The sequence below is a fragment of the Agelaius tricolor genome, unplaced genomic scaffold, assembly GCF_023055355.1.
Source record: "Agelaius tricolor isolate 1412-34295 unplaced genomic scaffold, bAgeTri1.0.p SCAF_4, whole genome shotgun sequence".
NCBI classification, from domain to species: domain Eukaryota; kingdom Metazoa; phylum Chordata; class Aves; order Passeriformes; family Icteridae; genus Agelaius; species Agelaius tricolor.
Genome location: NW_027269264.1, coordinates 21914535 through 21938115, shown reverse-complemented (window position 1 = coordinate 21938115; position 23581 = coordinate 21914535). Strand labels below are relative to the sequence as shown.

General features: G+C 38.0%; 1 protein-coding gene across 1 annotated transcript in view; it reads right to left on the bottom strand.

Annotated features, from left to right (window-relative positions):
* The window catches only part of FRMD3 (FERM domain containing 3), a 131901-nt gene that overhangs the window by 24432 nt on the left and 83888 nt on the right, over positions 1-23581 (bottom strand). Inside the window, exons 5-8 of the mRNA XM_071424864.1 lie at positions 13963-14060; positions 12624-12747; positions 1990-2077; positions 52-140 (exon numbers count right to left, since the gene is read on the bottom strand). Of these exons, the coding sequence (XP_071280965.1) occupies positions 52-140; positions 1990-2077; positions 12624-12747; positions 13963-14060 (399 nt within the window). The remainder of the gene's footprint in view (positions 1-51; positions 141-1989; positions 2078-12623; positions 12748-13962; positions 14061-23581) is intronic.

The following is a 23581-nucleotide window of genomic DNA, read 5'->3' as shown; positions in this document are numbered from 1 at the left end:
ACAGGAGAAGATATGCTTATTCATTAAAATACTATTACATCATATGCTTACCATTTTAATAAATGAATTCGTTTATTACCCTGGAAAACTACAAATCCTGCAGCTGTGAATCCTAAAAATGTAGTTGTCCCAAATGAGTCCTTGAAAGAGAAAAAGAAACATAGCAACATAACTTTCCCCTCATCCAATGAGGTATTTATTACTGATACTGAGGTATTTCTTACTGATTTTTTACTGATAGCATAAATTGTTACTCCATTCTAAATTACCTTTATTTTGTTCTCCACTTCAAAACAAATTTTGCCTTTAAAATATACACTTCTAAAGGAAAGGACAGCCTTTGCAATAAAGACCTCATTTATTTCTAGGCATTCGAATAACAATATCTTATGCTTTGTTTTCCTCTACCTGTAGCTGATGACACCAGGGACCTCTTAGGTAGACTTACCAAATTTATTGGAAATGTACTTCTGTGTATGTCCCATTCTTAAAAGGAGGGCTAACTACAAACCAGGGATTCATATCTGCTTCAACACTGATATTTTTGAAGATTTCACCGTACATTGTTCCTCTGCAAGGTGTTGTGTTGGAAGTACTACTGACAGACAGCATTTACTAATATAAGCTTCTGTGAGTTCTATACTCACGGACTCTTCAGTACAAACCAGAAGAAATAGCTGTTGCCTTTCAAATAGAAAAGAAAATTTTTAAAATATAGCTCCACTATAAAAGTTCTGGTTTATCATTTTTGATTAATGATTAAGATGAGTTTTGTATTAACTGGATTTTCTGTCCATCCCAACTTCCACAGCCTCATCTTGATAAAGATAATCAACTTTATTGTGCCTTATGTCTTAACAACAAAGCAAAGGGGAACAGAAACAGGGATGGTTCTGGAGCAGCAGCCACAGCACCAAATGGAACATGTCATAAGGAGCCTGCCAAGGACCTTGCTTTGAGGTTCACTTCCAGAAGACTGACAAATTTTCCTCAGGCATGGGTGATGAACCTCTAATTGGCCCCCACACCATAAGCCCCACCACACAGGTAAAGAAGTAATTCTGAGCCAGTTATGCCTTGGTTTTTGGGATACCTTTTGAAAATCTGCAGTATGGTTTCAAAGTAAAGTTTACTGCATCACTGACTTCACTCAGGTTTACTGTCTCACTGAGCCAGACCATGTGTTTCACACAGGAGCACTATTCCTAACAAAGTACATAGACAACCTTACACAGTTTTGTGTTAGGGCTGACTGCTTAAGGATGATCACTACCAGAACAGCTAACTAAACTGTCCCAACAGAAGAGATAATACACAAGGCAAAGCAAAAGCAGCAGTTAAAACAAAAAGCAAGTCACTCTAAAAATAAACACCACAGATGAGAGAGATACAGTTGCATAGTTAAAAATGCACGCATACAAGATAATCAGAACTGGTAATTAAGATCACCTTCTTACAGAAGATCACAAAATACCAAAGCGGGAAGTGGGAATGGGAACTGGGTTTTTCTCCTTGTACATTTGGCTTGCTGTTCTTCCTAAGATTTGCATATTTTGATGGTGTTTTAAAAACTGATCTGCATGGACTATCAATTTCTTGTCATTTTCTTGTCAAAACAATGGTGAATCCTGAAAATCTTGGCAAGCAAAAAATATTTCATACTGGAGTAATTAAAAGAAACCTTTGCACTAAACGCAAAGAAATCATGGACTATTATCAGAGCTTATGCCATTAAAACCTACTAAATTCTCCTGTAATGTTCTTTTGCTTCCTCTGGAGACACCCTTTTTTGACTGATGTAGAAATGCTAGCCAGTCAGTGTTCTTCCAAGGCTTAAGCATAATATGTAGTTCCAGGGCAGATTTTTTAGAAATTGCTGACTATTTGCACCTTGATAAAAACCAGAGCTAAATCAATTCCATTACTAGCTCTTAACTAAATGTTAGTAAAAATAATGTTTTATTAAAAGTTAGTAAAAAGGACTGTTACCTTGCAAGGATGAGGATCAACACCATAAGTTTCCAAAGAATTTGCTTTAAGAAGCAAGTTAAATTCAGCAACAGCTGGGCTCTGACCTCTGAAATTACAAAAGAAAATGGAGTTTGACGGCAAAAAGAAATAGGAGAAAAAGACTTATTGACTGGAGAATTTAAATGCCTAAAGACTGAGGAAAGTTTTTACTGACATTCAAACTATTTCAACCATGTTTTGTTTGTAATAAAAAGACGGAAAACTTTTCATATAATTTCTTCTGCTGAATTGTATGGTGCCTGATGTTTTCAGGTAAATTCTGAGGATTTTTTTAAAATCCTGAGATAACAACAACAAAATTATCTCATATTTTGAAAGTATTTCTTGTCTTTTGATATACCCTCATGTCAGCCTGATTATGAAATAAACCTCAGCATCTTTGTTCCACAAACTCTTGCTCCCCATTTCGTTTAAAAGGATTGTGCAGATTAACAGACATTCCTTCCAGTGCAGGGTATAAACACAGCAATCATATTACACTGCCTACTCAGATGTATGTCTAATTATAGCAGTGCCTGCTACCAACATGATAGCTCAGAATCTGTCAGCATTTCCATTTATACACCCCTATTTTTAGGGTGTCTATAATCAACAGCGAATATACACTAAAGCCCAAAACGTGACATGAAGACTTGGGGTCTAGAGTAAGTTTTATCTGATATTTATAGAGATTTTTTTATCTCTAACACAGATTTACAATGCCCGTTTGGAAGTGAGCTGTTTCAAGTATTATTTCATTTCTGTACCTGAACAACTAGAGTACATGATTTTGAAAGACAATATAGTTTTATGATAATGAGCAGTGCCTAGGGCCTTTAGAAAGCCAGACTTCATAAATACTTTCCATGAAAATAATAATTAAAAAAAAAAGGAAAAAGAGCCATAAACAAATTTTCAAGGACCATAGTGATAGTCATACTTTATTCTGCCCCTGAATTTTTTTGTGAGTCTAGCCTCACACTGCAAATTGTACATAGGAATTGACATTTAATACTTCGCTGTATATTGTTGTAGTATAATTTCCCTGAAAGCCTGTTTCTCCCCTTCAGGTAGAAAACAACAAGTATTAACATCTGATATCCAGCATCCAACCCAAAGTTTAGTTTGACAATTAAAACAACATCTAGCATGCTTGTGGACATCAAATCCTATTTTGAACCTAACAGAATGATGATCTATGGCAATGTAAGTGTCAATAACCATTTCTGTTACAAAGTTTTAAAATTGCTCATTTTTACTTCACTGTTAATCATCTCCTAGTCAACCCCATGATATTTCTTGGGTTTCTTCAGTATTGTTTTGACACTACACAACCTTCGCTTTATTTCAGACCACATTTTTGTGGATCTTTTACTTCTAAACTAAAATATATATATATATTAGAGAAGAAGTGGCCTTCTATGTCTTTCCTGTTTCAGTCTCTTTCTCACCACTTGCCAGTGGAGAAGAGCATATATTAAGTGGAACACCAAAAATTACAAATGTGTATTTACACAGCTAAGTGTAAATATTTAAGGAGAAAGCAGCACCAAAGCAGCAATCAAAACAAAAATGCTTATTTTTCCACTCAGTTTTGGTAGCTCTATTAAGCTTTTACTCCATTTTAAATACTATTAAATCACAACTTTACGTCATCGCAACTGTAAGACCATAAATGACCCCTAAAAAGACAACAATTTTATTTCATGTAACAGTCAACTGCATTTGACAGAAGTAATTAACTAGTTTGACCTAAATTTCTTTGAATAGTTATGTTGCATAGTGAAAAGTCAAACAAATAGTTCGGTTGCTTATTAGATATTGGGCCTTACAAAAACAAAGGATTACAAAACACATTTTTTAATCCACCTTCCTTTGCTGGTACAAAGGATAGTCAATCTTCTGGTTTCAGTGGACCAAAAAGTGACAAGCAGTTTGTAACAAGGCGGGTTGGGGAGTTGGGATGTTGAAATGGGGAAAAAACCTCAACTTGCTACTACTATTAAAGAGACATTCAGGAAAGTATTATCAGGCTCCCTCCCCATATAGCCTCTGCAGCTATGATGATTTTGTGTACATCCAGTGAAACAAGCTGTGTGTGGTATTTGGGGGGAAAAAAAGCCAAAGACATGGACAAATTTGATCTTATCCAATTACAGACTAATCAAATGGCTACAGTGCAAAGCCTTAAAAGAGCATCACAAAGCACAAGAGTCAAGGACAATATCAAATGAAAAAATCCTCATTCATCTCTTATCAAAGGATTAACATTTAAGCCTTGATAATATGCTTTTCGTGTGTAACTTAGTAATGAAATTTTTCTTACTAAATAAAAATATAACTGTAACAAATCCTATCAGCAAAGTCAACTTTTTTTTTAATCAATCACTGTTCTAACATTAGATATGCTTTTGATTTGCTTTGTTAATAAGCCCTTAAGATTTCTATATACAACAAACAGACCTACACAAGAATTTATAGTGTACTCACTCATGCAAGTGTTTTAGAGTGGAAAAACGGGGAATATTTAGGCAATACATATTTGCTTTTTTGAAACTCAGTACTCTCAGGAAATTCAGGTCTCAGTGCATTTATTGCTCTTGACCTTATTTTTCAGTATTAATTCAGCATTAAGGGAAAGATATATTCCCTTTCTATATGTTGTAGGCACTTCAGCATCCATCTGTTGCATGGCAAAAATATTGAACAGGACAAAAAAAAGAAACTACTACTCAGAAAAGTTTCTGCATACCATACAAATGATAAAAAGTGGATTATTGGTGAAATTAGAGTTCCACAGCCCTTAGCTATGAATTAATTATTCAACCTCTAGGTTGAATAATCCAAATTAATCAAATTAATCCAAAAGTTCCTAATAAAATTTTAATGAAACAAATACTTCAACAGAACACTGAGAAGTATGCAACACACTCTGTTTTAACTTGGGGCTCATGAGAAGTATGCACTAGAGGATGTAAAAGCTCCTTTTATCACCCAAAGGGCAAGGAAGCTCAACAGGGAATAACTTCCAGGATGTGTCACAGTGATGGTCTACTTGCTTCACTCACTGCCAATATGAATTCATTCCAGAAGTTTCTCCCCTTCATACCTTTCCTTTGAAGTACGTATCTATTACATACTAAAGTCATAAATCTTAGTGCAAGTTAAGGATGAAATACAACAGGATTGAGCATTAACTCCCTTTGACAAAGAAAACAATGTAGCAAAAACAGCAAAGAAAAAACATTTTCAATACTATTCTCATCCTCCTTGTTCCTGAGTGCTATTAGAGAGGTAATTTGATTTGTCTTCTCTGATTTTCTTACTGACTTATAAAGTGTTGTGAGATACTAGTGTTAACAAACTAGTAATAAAAATTACAGTCCATCCTTTTGCCTTATCTCTACGTCAAGAAAATGTACTTGCTGCAGAATACAATAGCAATACTTTCCTAGAGTATGTCCTAGCTATGTTTAATTTCTGGACATTTGCCTTTTGTAAGGTGTATTAATGTATTTTAATAAAACCGCACATAAATATGTACATAATGGTCTGGCCTCTAGAGATATTACATATTAACTTCCATGCAAACCAGGGACACCAGCCACAATGCTTTAAACAACACAGGCTCAGTCTCTATCAGCCACTCTTTGCCCTGCCCTGCAATCTTGGACATATTTCACTGTGATCTCAGGAGAGACAACAGTAACAACTTCAAGAAGGATGTCCTCCTATTAAATATTCTTGCTGTTATATCCCAGAGGTTGTAGAGGACATCTCTCAGCAGAACTGAGTTACCCAGGGTTCTTTCTAACCTAAAATAATGCAAGAACTCCGCTAAAGAATCAGCACACTTAGCTGCACGGTACACTGAACACAGAATTGCTTACCATGTGAATAAGTTTTTGGTGTTGCATCTTTAAATCTTTTTACATGTAGTTGAGACTCCAATTGTCATAAAATTAAATTGCTAATGGTCTTGATCAACTTTTACTTTAAGCTCAGAATATTTTGGTAGATAGTGGAGATGTTTTTAAATAAAGTCTTTTTGCTACTATTTTTCATCACAATAATAGTGCTATGAATCATTGAAATAAACCTGCTATGATTGCTAATATTTAAGTTGCAGTGGGAAGAATAGCACAGTAGTGGTGAAAATCTCAAAGAAAAGCACCAAATGACTACACTGGTAAGTGAAATTGCATTGTAGGCTGTAGTTCAATTTATCGGAATAATAAGGCCAGCCCAATCTGGCACTAGCAGAGGAAAGCCTTTAAATGTGTCTGTATGTGGTAAGAAATATTATCAGCTAGGAAGTAAGTGAATTGCTGAAGATTGCTGAAATATACTAATCTTAGAAAGCTGCAGAACGCTTAAATATCAATTTTAACTTTTACTGCAAAGCTGTTTTTCTCCCAGATAGATAGAATCCCAGTAAGACCAAAATAACCACTTTAAAACAAGAATCAAACTCTTTTACCAAGTCCATTAAATGCATGCATGCTGTGATGGTATGTGCCACTTACATAACTCCTTCTACCACAATGCTTCAAATTACTTCTGTACCTTCAGAGATCAGACTGAGATGATGTCTCTGAAGTCTATGCTCAGACATTTGTATTTCAGCTTTACTTCATAAATTGATGCAGTCACACAGACAGCTTTAAGCGCATTCAAAGACAGAACTTATTTGCAGAAGAGATCCAGTTTTAATTTATCTAATATTAATTTAAAATGTATTCCCATGATACAGAGAAATGTGTAAATCAGACACATCTAGCCCATAAAGCCTTCTCCAAACAGAGAAGAGGTGAGGAGGGAGGAGGGTGCAGAGGAAATAGCTCCTTCCAGCTGATGAAGAAATCTGTACATTTTAAAATTTCACACAGGCATTTGAAGATATCAGTGTGTTAAGTATGTAGAACCTGAATCAAAACTTCACCATTAGACAGGCAACAACTATCATGACAAAAAAATGACATTTGCAGATCAGCATTATGACCAGTCTTCCCAGGGAATAAAGTAAAAAAATGCAGTTCAGGCGCAAGTGCACATAGACACAAGAAAAATCTGTCCTAAAGATAAAAAATTATCAATGTTGCCATAAATTTTAAAGTGTTTTCATCCCAAGCAGATTATGCTTTCTACTGAATACATCCTGGAATTAGATAAAAAGAAAAATCCCATGTATGGATATATTTTTTCAGTTTTCCAAATGAGAATGAGAAAGACAACTCTTGTCTGTGAAGTTCCTTTCTCTAGATTACTGCTATAGCTGCCTCTTCCAATAAATTCCCACCTCAGCATAGAGCTTCTGGAATTATTCTCTTTACCATGCAAACATTAATCAAACAAAACAACATCTCACTCTTACTATTTTCTAGTTAGTGAAATCAGAATTATAAGAACAGTTCCATTATTTGAATTGGTTTTAAGAACACTTCTGTCAGAAGAAATATGGTTCAGAAGAAAAAAGCTTTGAGGAAATCAGCACACATGGAATGCTTCAGGGAAAGGACTAGGTGATTACATTCCAACCATCTCTCTGATTCATCCAGATTACAACTGATATGAATCCTGGAGTGAAAACACTGGAAAACGTAGCAGAATAGAAACAAATTATTCAGCTATTACACCACACACAATGATGTTTTGATACTTAGAGAATTAGTTGTTTTTCAAGCAGCGATAGTGGCCAACATACAGCCTGATAGATAAATCTAAATTACTTCACTGTAAAATTCAGGCAGCATGCGATACCAAAGCTGAAATGAAGAAGACACTGGACTCAGCCCCCCAAAGCCCTCACTATATTTTGTATAACCAGGAACTAAAAATACTTTGGGTCCTGCGGTCTGGAAAGCACTTATCCCTGCAGTAGCCCAAGCCCTGCTCTGATCCAAACATCCCCCTCAGCTCCACATAAACCTCAACAGATCCTTGATCCCCAGAAAAGTGGCTTCTGTTTTCTGTAAAATGAATTGCAAGTTTTGGAACATACTGTCTGTCCTTTGAATTAAATTCCCTTAGTGTACACGAGGTTGTTAGATACCAAAGTGATTAAAGTACTACTAGAAGCTAAATTTAAAGTGTTCATGAGTGGGCCACCAGCACTATGCATAAAACCATATAATATGAACTTTTAATTGTGAGAAGCACCTAAATGAAACAAATCCACCTTATTCTGGATTAGCTAAATCAAAATTTAGTTTTAGTGCTTTTTAATGTATTCAATGTATGCTGAATTTCAATGTATACAGCATGCAAGAAGTTGTTTAATCTTGAATGAAATTATATTAACGCCCACAAAGAAAAGCATTTTCTAGCAACCATTGCCAAGTCTTTTAGGACAGCCTCCCAGATTGCACTCAGACAGTAACATTTATAGTTATATTGCCAGTGGCTCCATTGACAGCTGCACAAGAGCTGGAGACCCACATTGGTGGAGACTGGGATATCCTGTGCTCCTGCTGGCACCACTGTAAAAGCCACATGGGAGCTGATGGGACGGCTAAGAGAACACAGTAAGAGTCAAAGGAGCACAGGAAATTGGAACGTGCTTAAATCCTCACTGAGTAGTTACAATGTAGATGATACAGCAAAGGATAAAAATGTTATATGCCTTTCAAAACAAATTTAAAAAACACTTCTCTTTTAGCTTGGATCAAAGACAAGCAATAATTTGCTACTCTGGTTTTCAAGAAAATACTCCCTTTATCTTAACATTTTTGAGATAGTTATTATCAGAAAATGGCAGTGATTTCACACCCTCAGAGGAAAATTTTCTACTCCCAAAAGACAGTCTTTCACATATGATTCCTGCAAATCATTTGATATACTAAGTAGAAACAAAAGCCTATTCAGTAACACTCAGATACCCCAAGCCTGCATCCACATTGACCATCCAAGGGAATAAAAACACCTTATATTTACCTATATGAGTTCAACATTGAAAACAGGCATTTGAACAGGTCATGTAACTTTGAAAAAGTAAATATTTGTGGGGGGCTTTCAGGTAAATTCAAGGCCTTTTACATAACATTTCCATAAATATATGGTGCAATATTTCATATCAGAACTAAAAATTGAATACTAGTTTTCAGATGGCAAATGAAATTACTTTCAACCAGTGAGTTCTTTAAAAAAAAAAAAAAACAAATACAAAGAGTCCCATTTCCCCCAGAAAAACCATACCCAAAACTAACCAAATTAAAAAAAAAAAAAAAAACCAAGGAAAAACTCTACCAAAAGATTAGTCCTATAAACATAAATTCCCTTGTTAGGGACATATGTCAATATTTCCCTTAGAAATCTTTATATTTTCTGGTGCCTAGCCTTTGGGAGCTCTGGCTAAAAGGTATCTTTCCAAAACTAGGGAACTTTATCAGAGTAAAAAACTCTGTTAAAGGACATAAGACCTGATATCAAATTCTTTAGAAGGTATTTTTTTCTTCTGTCTTTTATTGTGTTCTGTAGCTCCCCCTCCCTTAATGAGGGAAGAATAAAAATTCGCAAGACAATCACAACTCAACAAACCTGCCATGAATTTCTGTCTGTCACATTTATATTTTTGCAATTAAGTGCAACAGAAAGTCACACAATGGATTATATTTTGTTAAATCCAGTAATGACCTCATTGCCAAAACTGATAAGAAATAATGATACCCTGTCATACATCTGCTTTAAGTAATTAAAAAAGGCTTCTAAATAAAACTGAATGAGTCACTGGAAGCTGTCACAGTACCCTACTGTTGCTTCTGAGACACTCCCCTCTTGATCTTCATGCTCCTTTCTAAAGCTAAGCTCTTCCATCTTTCTGTAGGACAGAAGAAAAGGTGGGACCAATGAACAGGTCTTAAGGACGTTGATACAGGATTCAGAGAAGAACTGGCCTCTTCCAAGCCCCAGGGCTTTGGTGATATGGTAGCCCAGTGCTGGAGAGAGATGTCATCATCTTTGTTTGTTTACACATGTGAAAAAAACTCACAGAGCTGAAAGTGTGAGATTACAATTCTGAAGGCAGATGAATGGCAGCTGGATTAAAAAGGCTCTCAGTCTCATCTGTTCAGCTAACATTTCACTTGAATACCTAGTAGGAAAAGACCTGAGGGACCCCTTGCAACTCTTAAAAATACTCACTGAGCAGCACAATATTAATTGTTATCAGAAAATTTGACTTCCTGAAGAATGCATTGAACGTATTGAAACACATGTGCTAATCAATGCCAGAGAGAAGCCCATTTTTTCCTATAATTTTTTTCCAGCTAGTTATACCGAAATCTGATCATCTAGTACTGGAACCCTCTCTATATACTTCATTATATGTCAGATATGTTTTATTAATTTGTACTGCTAGAATAGAGATCCATGGAATTAAATATCCATAAAAAGGTAAAACTTCCTGACAAATGACTGGCTAATGTCTGATGTAAAAAATATTAGAGGGTTATCAGTTTGGGGAAAACAAAGAGTGGGAAATTACCAAATAGCAGCTACCCAGACAGCTCTGAAACTGCCTTTATTCTCTGATAATAGAGAAATAGGTAAGGCACACAAGATGCTGACATAAGCAAAGAAAACAGAAAAGAAAGATGGCAGTTCTTGAAGGCCACAAAGAGCTATGAGCCACTGAGCCTAAAATTCATAACATTAAAATTGTTAAAATATAGAATAGAAAGAAAATTAAGGAACATATAATGAGAATATATGAGAAGAATATATGGAATATATGAGAAGAATTGTGCTATAAAACATAGATGTGTCTCAAACACCTCCTGGTTTGTTTTTGTTTGGGTGTTTTGCTTTGTTTTTGGTTTTGGTTTTTTGGTGGGGTTTTTTTTTGTTTGTTTTGGTTTGGTTTGGGTTTTTTGGTAGGAACTAGAAGATCCACAAGCAAAAAAAGTCAGCCTAATCAGTCATCTGATTTCCAAAATGCAATAATGAATGGTGTCCCTTGACAAGAATACTGAAGAAATTCAGGGACATCCTCATGTGCTGAGCAACCACTGATGGAAGGAATTCAGGACCTGGAAAATTCCAGAGGGACCTGTGTGAAAGTTTACAAAGTTTACTGTCACAGGATCAGACAGATTATACCAACAGGAAAGGGGATTTAAAAGATGAGCTAAAAATATGTCTGGTTATTCATAACAGGAGAACTAGATGATTGCATGAACAAAGAATGCAGAATTACACATTCATAAAAAAGCAAACCAACACAGAAAAATACATCTCTGCCAGTGTTACAAAATATAAAACCAACGAGCACCGTCCCACCACCTTTCCATCTCTTCTCCTAACTTTAATAAAGCATGAGCTTGTTAATGAAAGACTGAATTAATCAGACTTTTCAATAGCACCTTGGCTTAACTGATGAAATATCTTTTTAAAGGTTGAATTTATCCTTTGGAAATCTGTAGACAGTGTATGGAAAAATACTGACAGTAAAATAAGTTATTCTTATTTTAAAATGTTGTTTCTATGGGTCTGTGTACTGGGCAGGCTGAACTGCTTTAAAAAATGTTAGATATAAACCGTTTAAAACATGATTTCACTGAAAGAAATACAAAGAAAGTATATAGGTTTCAGGAAAAAAAAAGACACATTAATACTGGCAAGCTTATTGTCATGAGCATTGAACTTTACTCAAAATATCTTTTATAGGCTTCTGGAAATAAAAAGTGTTTTAAGCTTTAACTCTCCTGAAAAGGAATTTTGCTCCTTTCTTTGCATATGTTGAAATATGAAAACAGAACACAGGGTAAGCAAGTGCAAAGGGCCTTGTAATCTTTCCATAAAAATATCCTTCTAGTTATGTAATTAATACTTTGATTTAATTTGATTTTCTGCACATCCTGTGCCTTTCCCCGTGTTCTGAGGACCATCCTCAACTAAGCAGGATGCCAAGGGCCTCATGAAATCTCCCTCCAGACACTGTGCATGTCATTCACTAACAACCCTGAAGAGGGTATAGTTGCGCAGCTCACTGCTCCTTCTCTCCTGAAACTCATTTAACTTAAAAATCAAACTATTGACCTATCTGTTTTCTCCTTTGCCTTTTGTTGCAGTACTAAAAGTTTAGGACAGAAAAAAGAGCAGGCAGAGAGTTCTGGATCTCACCTCCTTAGTCTTCCAAGGAAGTTACTTAAATACATTTCTGTGCAATTCACCACTATGTTAACCACCGACAGATAAAATAACCTAATTATAGTTTCAATCAGGTCAATATCTACCAAGAATTGTAGAATTACGCTACAGACAGAAATTTCTGAGCAAGAAACATGTGCTACCTAAATGAAAGATGTTATTCCACTAATCAGCTAGAGCAGCTCTGATCATGAGAGCCCTTCCCACTAACCAGACCTACATTTCAAGCAAATGAAGTCTAAATTACCAGCAGTCATGCAGGAATCAACTATGATTAATGAAGGTTAACAGGCAAAGAAAACCCCCTGAGCTGAAACCACATTCTCAAATACAGCCTATCAGACAGCATATTGGTAGAGCTTCTATTATAATTCATGGAACAAAGCCTCCTAAGTTAACACGCGCTACTTGGAAACAGATAAAAGTATTTCTTAGCTGTCTCTTTATCAAACAGCATTATAAATTACCTGAATTCATTTTTATGCATTTCAGCTATTTTCTTCTCAAGCTTTTGAGACTGCTTTGGAAAAATCTTAAAGTCGCTGATGTAATTCTCGGGGTGTTCATCAGGATCATAATCACCAAGCTCAGCTGAACAGATCCAAAACAAAAAACAAAGCAGAAAAATTGAATTGCAACATTAATTAATAGGGAAAGAAGTCAGTAAATGCACTGTAATTCAAGGTACTTCCACAGTCAGTAAGAATCTAGTATGTCTCAAGAAATTCTTCTTTGAGGAATTTATAATTAACTGAGACAAGAAAATCCTTATATCTGTCACTTTAATCAATGAGTTTCAAGAGAAGTTCAATGGTTTATTAACTACTGCATTAATTAGCAATACTGAACTATTTTCTGTGGCAGAAAATGCTTTGTAAAACAGAACCTTTGGCAATGTTTCCCTTTGAGTATCTATTTTTTGGTACCAGGCAGACCTAAAATAATGGATTCCTGATTCTCCCCCTTTTCACATGATTTATCTACAGTGGCATGGACTAATTCTGTTGTCCTAATGGTCCTAATTCTGTTCTAGCAGAGAAACACAGTCCACAATGTTAATCAAGGTAATGGGCAGAACTTGGTTTCTCTTCTAAAAGATGTGTCACTCAGGTACACAAACCTGACATTTGGTGTTCTAATTTTCTGAATGAGTCTCATTTAATAAGGGCTGGGCTCAGTTTTGGTGTGGATACACTGCCTTCTAATGCATTAAGAGCTTTGTTCACCTTAAGGCAGAATAAAGGGAAGTTTCACACTTACGGTTTCCCTAAACAGACATTTCAAGATGATTATTTGTCTCTGTACAATTCAAGACATCTTTCTGAATTTGGTCCTAAGGAAATGATGGAGAGAGAGAGAGAGGGGAAAAAAAAAAAAGCTAGGGAAAATAAACTAAAATTTCTTTCCTCTTGAATTACATCTTCTATTTTTGTCCAAGATTCCATCACCATACAGGTCTTTAACATAAGGGCATCAAACGACACTTCTTCCTGCTTAATTCAAACAGAATAGGCTACATTTCCATTCAGGATTTGGAATGGAGTTTTTCTCTTTTGGTAAGTGGAATCTAACAATGATGGCATACTTCTTCACTAAAATGCTACGATAACTTTTTTGGTTTAATTTTTTAAGCTCCACTTCATTGGCTAAGTGGCTGAATTACTTACTTCACAGTGCATATCAATACAGGGAAACAGTACAAAAACAACAACAAATTACTGCAAGCTGTAGTCACAACTTTTGCATTGCTTATTTGATAGAACCAACATAAGACTGAAGTATTTAAAGAAGCCTGTTCATACTTACCTTGGACTATACAGGCACCCAAGTAGGCAGCATCAGAAAAGGAACACAGCAGACGGCCATGGAAAATGTCCCTTTTTATTTGTAGGTATAAGAGGTATCTGAAATATAATTTTAAAAATTAAGAAATTATGTGCTATCTTTTTGTAACAGATTTTACATATCAGTGTGAAACCAGCTGTGCAACTATTTTGAATCTTCCTCTTGTTATTTCAAATGGCAGAGAAAAGGCAAAACACAACCACAAGAAAAAAAATGGTAAATAGATTTTTTTTCAGTAACAGTGAAAAAATAAGGGCAAAAATAACAAAACCCCATGTAAAATGTCATAGAACATGTTTTATTTAAAATACATCTATTACAATGTTCATTACTAATGTGAAATAAATTATGGTAATGTAAGCTTGTTTGAGCACCTCTGTTTTTATTATATACAAGTTTACACAAGGAAATCTTTCTCTTACTGTAGGCAAAATAGTACATTGACCACGGTGGAGATTTTTATTTTTTCCTCTTCTGGTTTTGGAATTTTTTGGGGGGGTTTTTTGGATGTTTTTTTTTGTTGTTGTTTGTTTGTGTGTTTGGGTTTTTTTGTTTGGTTGGTTGGTTTGGGGCTTTTTTCATTGGTTGGTTTGGTTTGGTTTGGTTTTGGGTTTTTTGGGTTTTTAATCTGTAAAGAATCCCAGATGAAGTTTGAAGGGAGCAATAAATTCATAAGGCTTAAAGAGCCACAGGTATGAGGCACCTGCCTTGCAGGGAGTCACCTCTCCCATTCATCTGTTTCTCTAAAGAAATGGGGAGAACAAAACAAAAGGTTCCTTCTACCTGTCTACCTGTCCTCTGTCTTCTACCACAGAGAGCTTCTACCACTCACAGCTTCTTTCCTAGCACCTGGCAGGTTACAGCCACACCATTCAGCCACTTCACCCGTCTGGGAAAATAATCTATTTAAACTTTGCTTTGACCAGAAAAAATCGACCATCAAAACTCAGTGGCTTCTCAGTTTCTATCAAAACTCAGTGGCTTCTGCAGACCATCAGGACATTCCTTGACATTCCTGCCAGTCCTCTCCAACCTTGAGCAACATACAGCATAGCCAATAAAAATGTAGTTTATGAGTAACACCAATGTCAGACATATTTTGTCCAAGTTACCTTCTCCTGTTACCTGGTCGTATCATGAGCTTCTGCATCAAGAGCAAGCCAGGAAATACTATCTGAAGGGCAAGAGAAACTTTTCTCCTTTCCTTGGATCTTTACTTAATACAATAAATGGGATACAGTTATCAATGAGAAAAGCAATCTTGTCTCATTGTCAACACATCCCTTCATTCATCTTTACACTTCAGGGCTTTTTTTTTTTTTTTTTTGCTACACCTTTTTTTCCCTCCTGTAATCAATATCCAGTAACAGCTCACAAATTCACTTCTGTAGGTTGGTACTGCTATTCTACAGGTAGATCCCAGAGGAACTACCTGTAACAGAGTGCACCAGAGGCCTCAGTGAGATAAAGTAAAAATTCTTAATCTGCAATGACAGCGTACCAGAAAAGGTTCAGTGTATATGTGTATATATATAAATATATATATATATATGTAAATACCATGCATAACTTAGGCAATAGAGCAATCCCTACACAAAGAATTTTGGTAAGATTTTCCAGAGTGAAAAAATGGGATGCCATTCTCCAGAGTGACCATTAGCTTGAGGCTAAAATGTGTTCAGCTTTTAAGCAGTACCAAAAAAACCCACCCAAGGTTTCAGAGCACAGCTTGTTAGCCAAGCTCTGAGGTCGACAGATCAACATGTGTTATTTCTAAGCAAATTGTCACTGACCACAATTGAAGATCCTCAGTGTCATTTGCCAAAAAACCAAGTTGTGTGGGGGTCTGTCAACATAGCTGGAGGGAAGTGATGCCATCCAGAGGGTCCTTAACAAGCTTGAGAAACAAGTCTGCTTCTACACACATCTGTGGAAACCTCATGAAGCTCAACAAGGCCAGCCACCTGCAAGGTCCTGCACATGGGTCAGGGCAATCCAAAGCACAAACACAGGCTAGATGGAGAATGAATTGAGAACACCCCTGAAGAGAAGGACTTGGGGATGTTGGTGGATGAAAAGCTCAACATGACCCAAGAGTGTGCAATGACAGCCCAGAAAGCCCATCTTACACTGGACTGCATCAGAAGGGGTGTGAGCAGCAGGTCAAGGGTGGAGATTCTGCCCCTCTACTCTGCTCTGGTAAGACTCCCCCTGGAACCCTGCATCCAGTTCTGGGGTCTGCAACACAAGAAAGTGGTGAACTTGCTGGAACAAATCCAGAGAACAGCCACCAAATTGATCAGACAGCTGGAGCACCTGTCCTATGAAGATTGGCTGAGATCTACAAAGCAAGAAGGGCAGCCTGGAACAGGACTAAGACTTTAGAACTCTTTCAAATGAAAAATATAAATGTATTTTCAATTGAAAGGAATTTTTGCACATTTTACCAAAGGCTCACTAAACTTCAGGCATTTCCTGTAATACTGATGCAGTAATTTATGACCCAGGTCAGCAAAAACTTATGAAAAAAAAACCCTGACTCCTAAATTCACTGAGGTGTATGTATATACTTAAAACTGCATACACTTAGAGAAATAGCTTGCAAAATAACTGATTTTGCTTCTTCATGTGTCCTTCCACCATAGCTGTTTTTTCCAAGCCCTGGCATGTCTTTATAACCTGATTTACAGCCCTAAGTATCCAAGCTTAATAAGAAGCTAGTAAACTTATGCTTACATTCACAAATGTCTCTCATTGGAATAACCTCATTTCCATCTATCATCTGTTTGCAGTACAGATGACTCAACTTCAGCTCGGCCAAACCTTTCCTGCCATGCAGATTAAGGGTCAGCAATAACTATTCTTGTTTTTAAGCAGGCATCATGACCCCCAGAGACCATACTGTTAGCTGCTTAACAGACAATTTATCTATTTTAAGGTGTTCAGTGAGGCAAGAAAGCTTTCCCACAGCCAAACCTTGTGATTTGGCCACACAGTGGTTTTTTACTTTGTTCAAGTCACTTAATACAGTTTATTCTCATAGCAAATGTATCTCTTGGTGTTGTTGCAGTCTTTCCAGCTGACAGATATGGTCACCTCCAGAGATCCAGCAATTCAAAAAATTGCTATCTCAGCATGGTGCCTGACTTTGACTCTATTTGACTCTGACTACTATTTTCCATGGTGCTGTTTGTGGTACAGAGTGGTAGAAGGAAAATTAATGTTTTTACAATATTCCTGGTTTGGGTGTCCTTCTACCTAGAAGAATTTTTGAGTTCTTTATGCATATTATTCTGAATACCAACTTTGCATTTTGTCTTCCACAGCAGATAGTATCAAGTACACTGCAGGGGCACCGGTTTCCTGACAAAGCATATGAATCTCCACCAAACACTAACTACTACGTACAAGTATGTAATGTCACAAATAAGAGAACATATTTTCTATACTTTACAGAGCCATGAAGAGAAAAGGGCTGAACATGAGCCAGCAGTGTGTCCAGGTGGCCAAGAAGGCCAATGGCATCCCAGCCTTTGTTCTTTATCAAGAACAGTCCATCCAGAGGGAGTAGGGAAGTCCTTCTTCTTCTGTACTCAGCACAGGTGAGGCCACACTTATATTCTTGTGTCAAGTTTTGGGGTCCTCACTTCAAGAAGGACAATAAGGTGCTGGAGCAAGTCCAGAGAAAGACTGGAGAAGGGACTGGAGCACAAGTGCTACAAGGAGCAGCTGAGGGACCTGGGGCAGTTCTGCCTGGAAAAAAGAGGCTCAGGGGGGACCTTATTGCTCTCCACAATTATTTGAAAGGAGGGTGCAGCCAGATGGGGCTTGGTCTCTTCTCCCAGGTAACCAGTGACAGGACAAGAGGACACAGTCTTAAGCTGCACCAGGGGAGGTTTAGGTTGGACATTAGGAAGAATTTCTTCACAGAAGGGACGATTAGGCTTTGGAATAGGCTCCCCAGAGAGGAGAGTGGAATCACTGTCCAGTGGGGTTTAAGACAAGGCTGGATGTGGCCTTGTCTTAAACCCCACTCAGTGCCATGGTGTACTGAACACTGTGGTTTTGAATCACAGGTTAGACTCAATGATCTCAGATATCTTTTCCAGTCTAATTGATTCTGTGACAGAAAAAATAATTATATTAGCTAAAATATATTGCTTACTTATTTGCTAATCCTTTAAATGGATTTTGATATATTTTAAAATAAGAAAAAGATTTCATCACTCTGAAATCATTAACTCAGGGTACAGAAGCAGCCAAAAACCCAAGAGAATGTTGGGCATCACTGGGAATGATATTGCGAAAAAGACAGAGGGGCATTTTGCCAGTACTTAAAGCGTTGAAGTTATCACACCTTGAATTTTTTACCTAGCTCTGGTCCCTTCAGCCTGAGTAGGACATAGCTGAGCTTGATTAATAGAGAAGAACTAAAATGAATGAGAAGACAGAGCCTCCCTTATAGGGCAAGATGGTGATTAAGGGAGACTAAGAGTGAGTCTTCTGAAATCATGAGGTAGTGGGAAAGGCAAATGAAGAACTACTATCCACTGAATCCTTAACACTAGAGCTAGAGGAAAATCAGTGGAACTGGGAAATTGCTTAAGGCAAAGGAAAGAAGGCATCTGCCATAGCAGATAGTAAACCAACTGCCTCAGATTGTGAAGAGAAACAGTATTACCAAGTACAAAAAAAGAATGATTACACAAATATGGGCAAAATATCCAGAAAATAATACTAACATGAATACACATGAATTAAAGTGTTGAAAGTCCTAATATAGCAATTCCAAAACCCTTTAGTGAATTTGGATGGGAAGGTGTTCATCTATTAGATTTCTTGTTTTTTTGAAACAGTAGGAAAGTTTTGTTCATGTTATCATGGCTTAAACCCATTTGTAAAACACATACCCATGACAATAAGCATGCCACACTGATGTCAGTACAGCAGTTGCCCTTTTTAACTCTCTGATCAGTCATAAATCAAATTCTAGTAGAGAAATTAGGAACTGGGTGTATATCTATCATGATTTCAAAGCATAAACTTCAGCCAAACACAAGAAAAATGAAAATTCTACTGCTTTTAAAATATCTAACACCAGAAAATTTGAGAAAACTGCATGACTGCATGCCTGTGTTAACAGGCACCTGTAGAAAGAATCACCCTTCTTGTTCTACAACTTCTGAAGGTGTACTAATGGTAAGGACTCAAAATATAATGAAGGTATCAGTACTCCATATTTCCATTCAGAACCTATACCCCTCCTATACTGCCAAAATTGTGGATTCCTGGTAATAAAAAATGCCCCAAAACGCCCAAAACTATTCCTTCAAAAAGAAGTACTTCATTTTATGCCCTGGACGGGGGGGGGGGGGATAGGAAGGTGGCTTTAATAACAGCTTTCAGTAATCTCAAATCTCTGACTTCTGCGGTCAGGATTATGACTGCCACTTGCAGCTAGCAAGACATGGGCTTGTCCTCCTGGCTTTAGAGCTGGTCAGTGCCTGTATGGTCTTTCCTTGGGACAAGGGTGATAAATTACCATCCCAGTGAGTTTCTTGACAGCACAGGCTACTGGGGGAAAAAATCTTTATTATTACTTAATAATTAATTTCACTAATGAGTAAAGCAGACAAAGGAATGGTGAAAGATAAGATTGTTTTGGCTCCTGGCTACATGAAAGTCCCACCACAGCACGGGAATAGTCTTTTCTGCAAAACACCATGGCTGCTCTGCATCTTCTCTGCCATTCTGCCTTCCCCTCAGAGGACCACAAGAAGAGCTATGAACATGTACAAGGTCTCTTCTCCCTGAGGTGCAATCTCCACCAAAAAAACCATGACCCTTCTTGGTAATTTTTTCCCTACTCTGAATCTTATCTGCAAGCCTGAGGCATCAAGTGCTCTTACTAACAAAACACTCATTTTTAAGATTTATGCTATTCAATCTGATTGTGACTGCAGTACTATTAAAACTATAAACTCACTTGGCAACTGCTAAAATGTCCTTGACAAAGCCAAAATTGATAAATGGACCTTCATAGATATCAAAGCATAGCTATGACTTCACACTTTGAGAAGAGCAGAAGGGGGTACCAGGAAGAGCAGAGGTATTCCTAAGTGATGTCTGGAACAGGGCTAGCAGCACAGGCCCAGCTCGTATGAACTCACCTTAGAGCTATTGGTTAATAGCACAAATATATTGCACAAATTTCCAACTTGCAAATAAATCACTTGATATTAAGGCATTAAGAACCAGATCCATTCAGGCATTAACAATCACTGTCAAACTCAACTGGCCTCCTGCTTCCAGAGGGAAAAGCACCAGACTCTTCCAGCACATGGCAACATCAAGTACAGCTGATTGAGACTGGACTAGATGAACACTGAGCGTGTCATCTTTACATACCCCAAGACTTTATCATTTTATATGACTTCAAATTAAACTATTTTTTCATCTGCTTTTCCTGCTATACTTGTGGCAGTGATTTATGACAGACTAGTCATTGAAGAACTGCTTCTTGGATTAGGAAGTATGGATTAGGAAAAAGGGCATGATGCAAGCAAGTTGAAATAATCCATCTTTGGTTAATTACACCATCTATTCACCCATGCCCTCTTCTAGAACTGTTTCTTCTATAATAATCATGGATTACCACTGATACAGTATTATCTGTAGCATTTTAGAGCATTTCTTTGGGACCTCAAATGACTTTATAGTCTCTCATTTTAATTATACATACACACTAAAATGTAGGGGTTTGAAGATAAGAGAGCATGAAGCCCTGGGATTCTTTCATATATAAGAAATAAAAACTACTGGTTTATTTATTACCTAAACAAGAACACTGAAAATAAATAACAAAATAGAAAGTATGATCAGTCTTTGGATCTATCTGTTCATATTGCGTTGATTGCTCAAATCTTGTTAATGTACAGCATCTCGGGCTTTTCCAGCTGTGGGGTCTGAGCTGTGAACAAGAACAGAAAAGAATGGCACAGAGTAAAGTATCTGTGCTTTTCATAAAGTCTGCTGGGATGTTGTGCATTGAGTGATTTCTGCAGGTAAAACTTTCTTCATAGCAATTCTTTATCTTTGCATGCCATGCCAGCAGAATAACCTTGGGCATTATAGTGAATATCCTTTTTTCTGCGCACAGTTAGATGCACATAGCAAAAGAAAATTTCTACCCATGAAGCTATCATACTTTCTTGAAAAACAAAGGGAATTAACCAAAAAGAATTTTTTTTAAAAGGAAAAATAAGAGAAAAGGAAATTAACAATAACACCAAAACTGTATGTACTCAAGGCCTCTATCCCCAGTCCTGTCACGCTTCATTAAAAATGCTGATTTAAAAAGAAAAGAAACTGAAATCATGTTTTATAGGTATGTGTGGCAGGGGACAGGGGAGATGTCCCCTGTCCCCTGCCACAGATACCTATGAAACATCTCCTCCTGACAGGGGAGATGTGAAGATGTGGTGTCATGTTGCTATTGCGTAATTAAAAACTGGCACTTATTACTCTCATTAGATATGCTCAATTATGCCAGTTAAATGCTATTTTCTAGAACAGAAGGACTTCACACCATCTGTAAGTGTCAGATAACCAGACCTAGAGAGCCACAGATGTAACATTCAGAAGAGCCTGATATCCTCCACATACACATGCAGCAGAACTCAAACCCTCAGAGATGGCCCCGGTGTAAAGGAGTGTGCTGGGTGTGCATGGCTAAGCTTTGGTAACCATGGGGATACAGCGGTGGCTTCTGTGAGAAGCTGCTGGAAGTTTCCTCCATGTCCAGCAGAGCCAATCCCTGGTGGCTCCAATACAGATGTGCTGCTGGCCAAGGCTGGGCCAGTCAGAAATGGTGATAACACTGCTGTGATAACAGATTTCAGAAGAGGGGGAGGGGGGGAGGAGGGGAAGTGATTGCACAAATGTAACTGCAGCCAAAAAAAAACCATGAGAGGAACAACTCTGCAGACACCAAGGTCAGTGGAGAAGGAGGGGCAGTAGATGCTCCAGACTCCAGGGCTGAAATTGTTGATCTGCTGGAGGGTAGGAGGGCTCTCCAGAGGGACCTGGACAGGCTGGATAGATGGACTGAATCCAATGGTATGAGTTTGCCAGGTCCTGCACTTTGGCCAAAACAAGCTCCTGCAGTGCTACAGGCTGAAGTCAGAGTGTGTGGACAGAGGCCAGCCAGAAGAAAGGGCTGAGAGAGTACTGAACATGAAATAACAGTGAGTCCTAGTGGCCAAGAAGGCCAGTGGTATCCCAGCCTGTATCAGCAGCAGAGTGGCCAGCAGGAGCAGGGCAGCGACTGTCCCCCTGTACACAGCACTGGTGAGGCCACACCTTGAGTGCTGTGTCCAGTTCTGGGACGCTCAGTTCAGGAAGGTCCTTGAGTTGCTCAAAAGTGTCCAGAGAAAGGCAACAAGGCTGGTGAAGGGTCCAAAGCACAAGGGCTTCAAGGAGCAGCTGAGGGACCTGGGGCAGTTCTGCCTGGAAAAAAGAGGCTCAGGGGGGACCTTATTGCTCTCCACAATTATTTGAAAGGAGGGTGCAGCCAGATGGGGCTTGGTCTCTTTTCCCAGACAACCAGTGACAGTTCAAGAGGAAATAGTCTTAAGCTGCACCAGGGGAGGTTTAGGTTGGACATTTAGAAGAATTTCTTCACAGAAAGAGTGACTGGACACTGGAATGCGCTGCCCATGGAGGTAAACTCCTCCAGAGGAGTTACCACCTCTGGAGGTGTTTAGGGAAAGGCTGGATGTGGCACTCGGTGCTATAGTCTAGCTGACTGTAGATTGTGTTAGGTCATAGCTTAGACTCGATGATCATAGATGTTTTTTCCAACCTAGTTAATTCTGTGATGCCTGAGGATGCTGTGAACTCATGGGAGGCCCATGGAAAGAGGAGCCCCCACTGGAGCAGCCTGTCCTTGGAGAACTACACCCTGTGGAAGAGTAACCCCGGCTGCAGCAGTTTGGGGAGGGACTCACATTGCAGCAGGTCACTGAGAGCTGCCACTTGTGAGATGGACTCACATCAGAGAAGTTCATGGAGAACTGTCTCCCACAGTGCAGGAAGGAAAGGTCCCCTCTCCCTGAGCAGCAGAAGAAATAATTTGTGATGAACTTACCATAACCCATTTCCCATTTCTCTGTGCCATTGGAGAAGTAGGTAGAGATGGGAAAAACAGAGGGGTGGGGAGGAAGGCATTTTTAAGGTCTTATTTTACTTCTCATTATCCTGCTCTGATTTTTTAGTAATAAATTCTATTACTGTCTCAGATTGCAGCCTCTTTTCCCATGGTGGTATTTGGTGAGTGATCTCTCCTGGTCCTTAGTTCAATTCATGGACCCTTCATTACATTTTCTCTCCCCTGAGAGAGGTCTAGCTCTGGAGAAAAGTGAGAGAAAGGCTTTGGCTGATGCCAGGCATGCAAGTCAGGATCAACACCCTACAGGGAGCATCACTGTTCTTCTAAGGCTGAGCATCTTTCTCTATTTAAAAGATTATACAAACCATTGAAAAGTATGTATACACTGCTTTTGTTTCAGTCTGCTGAGCC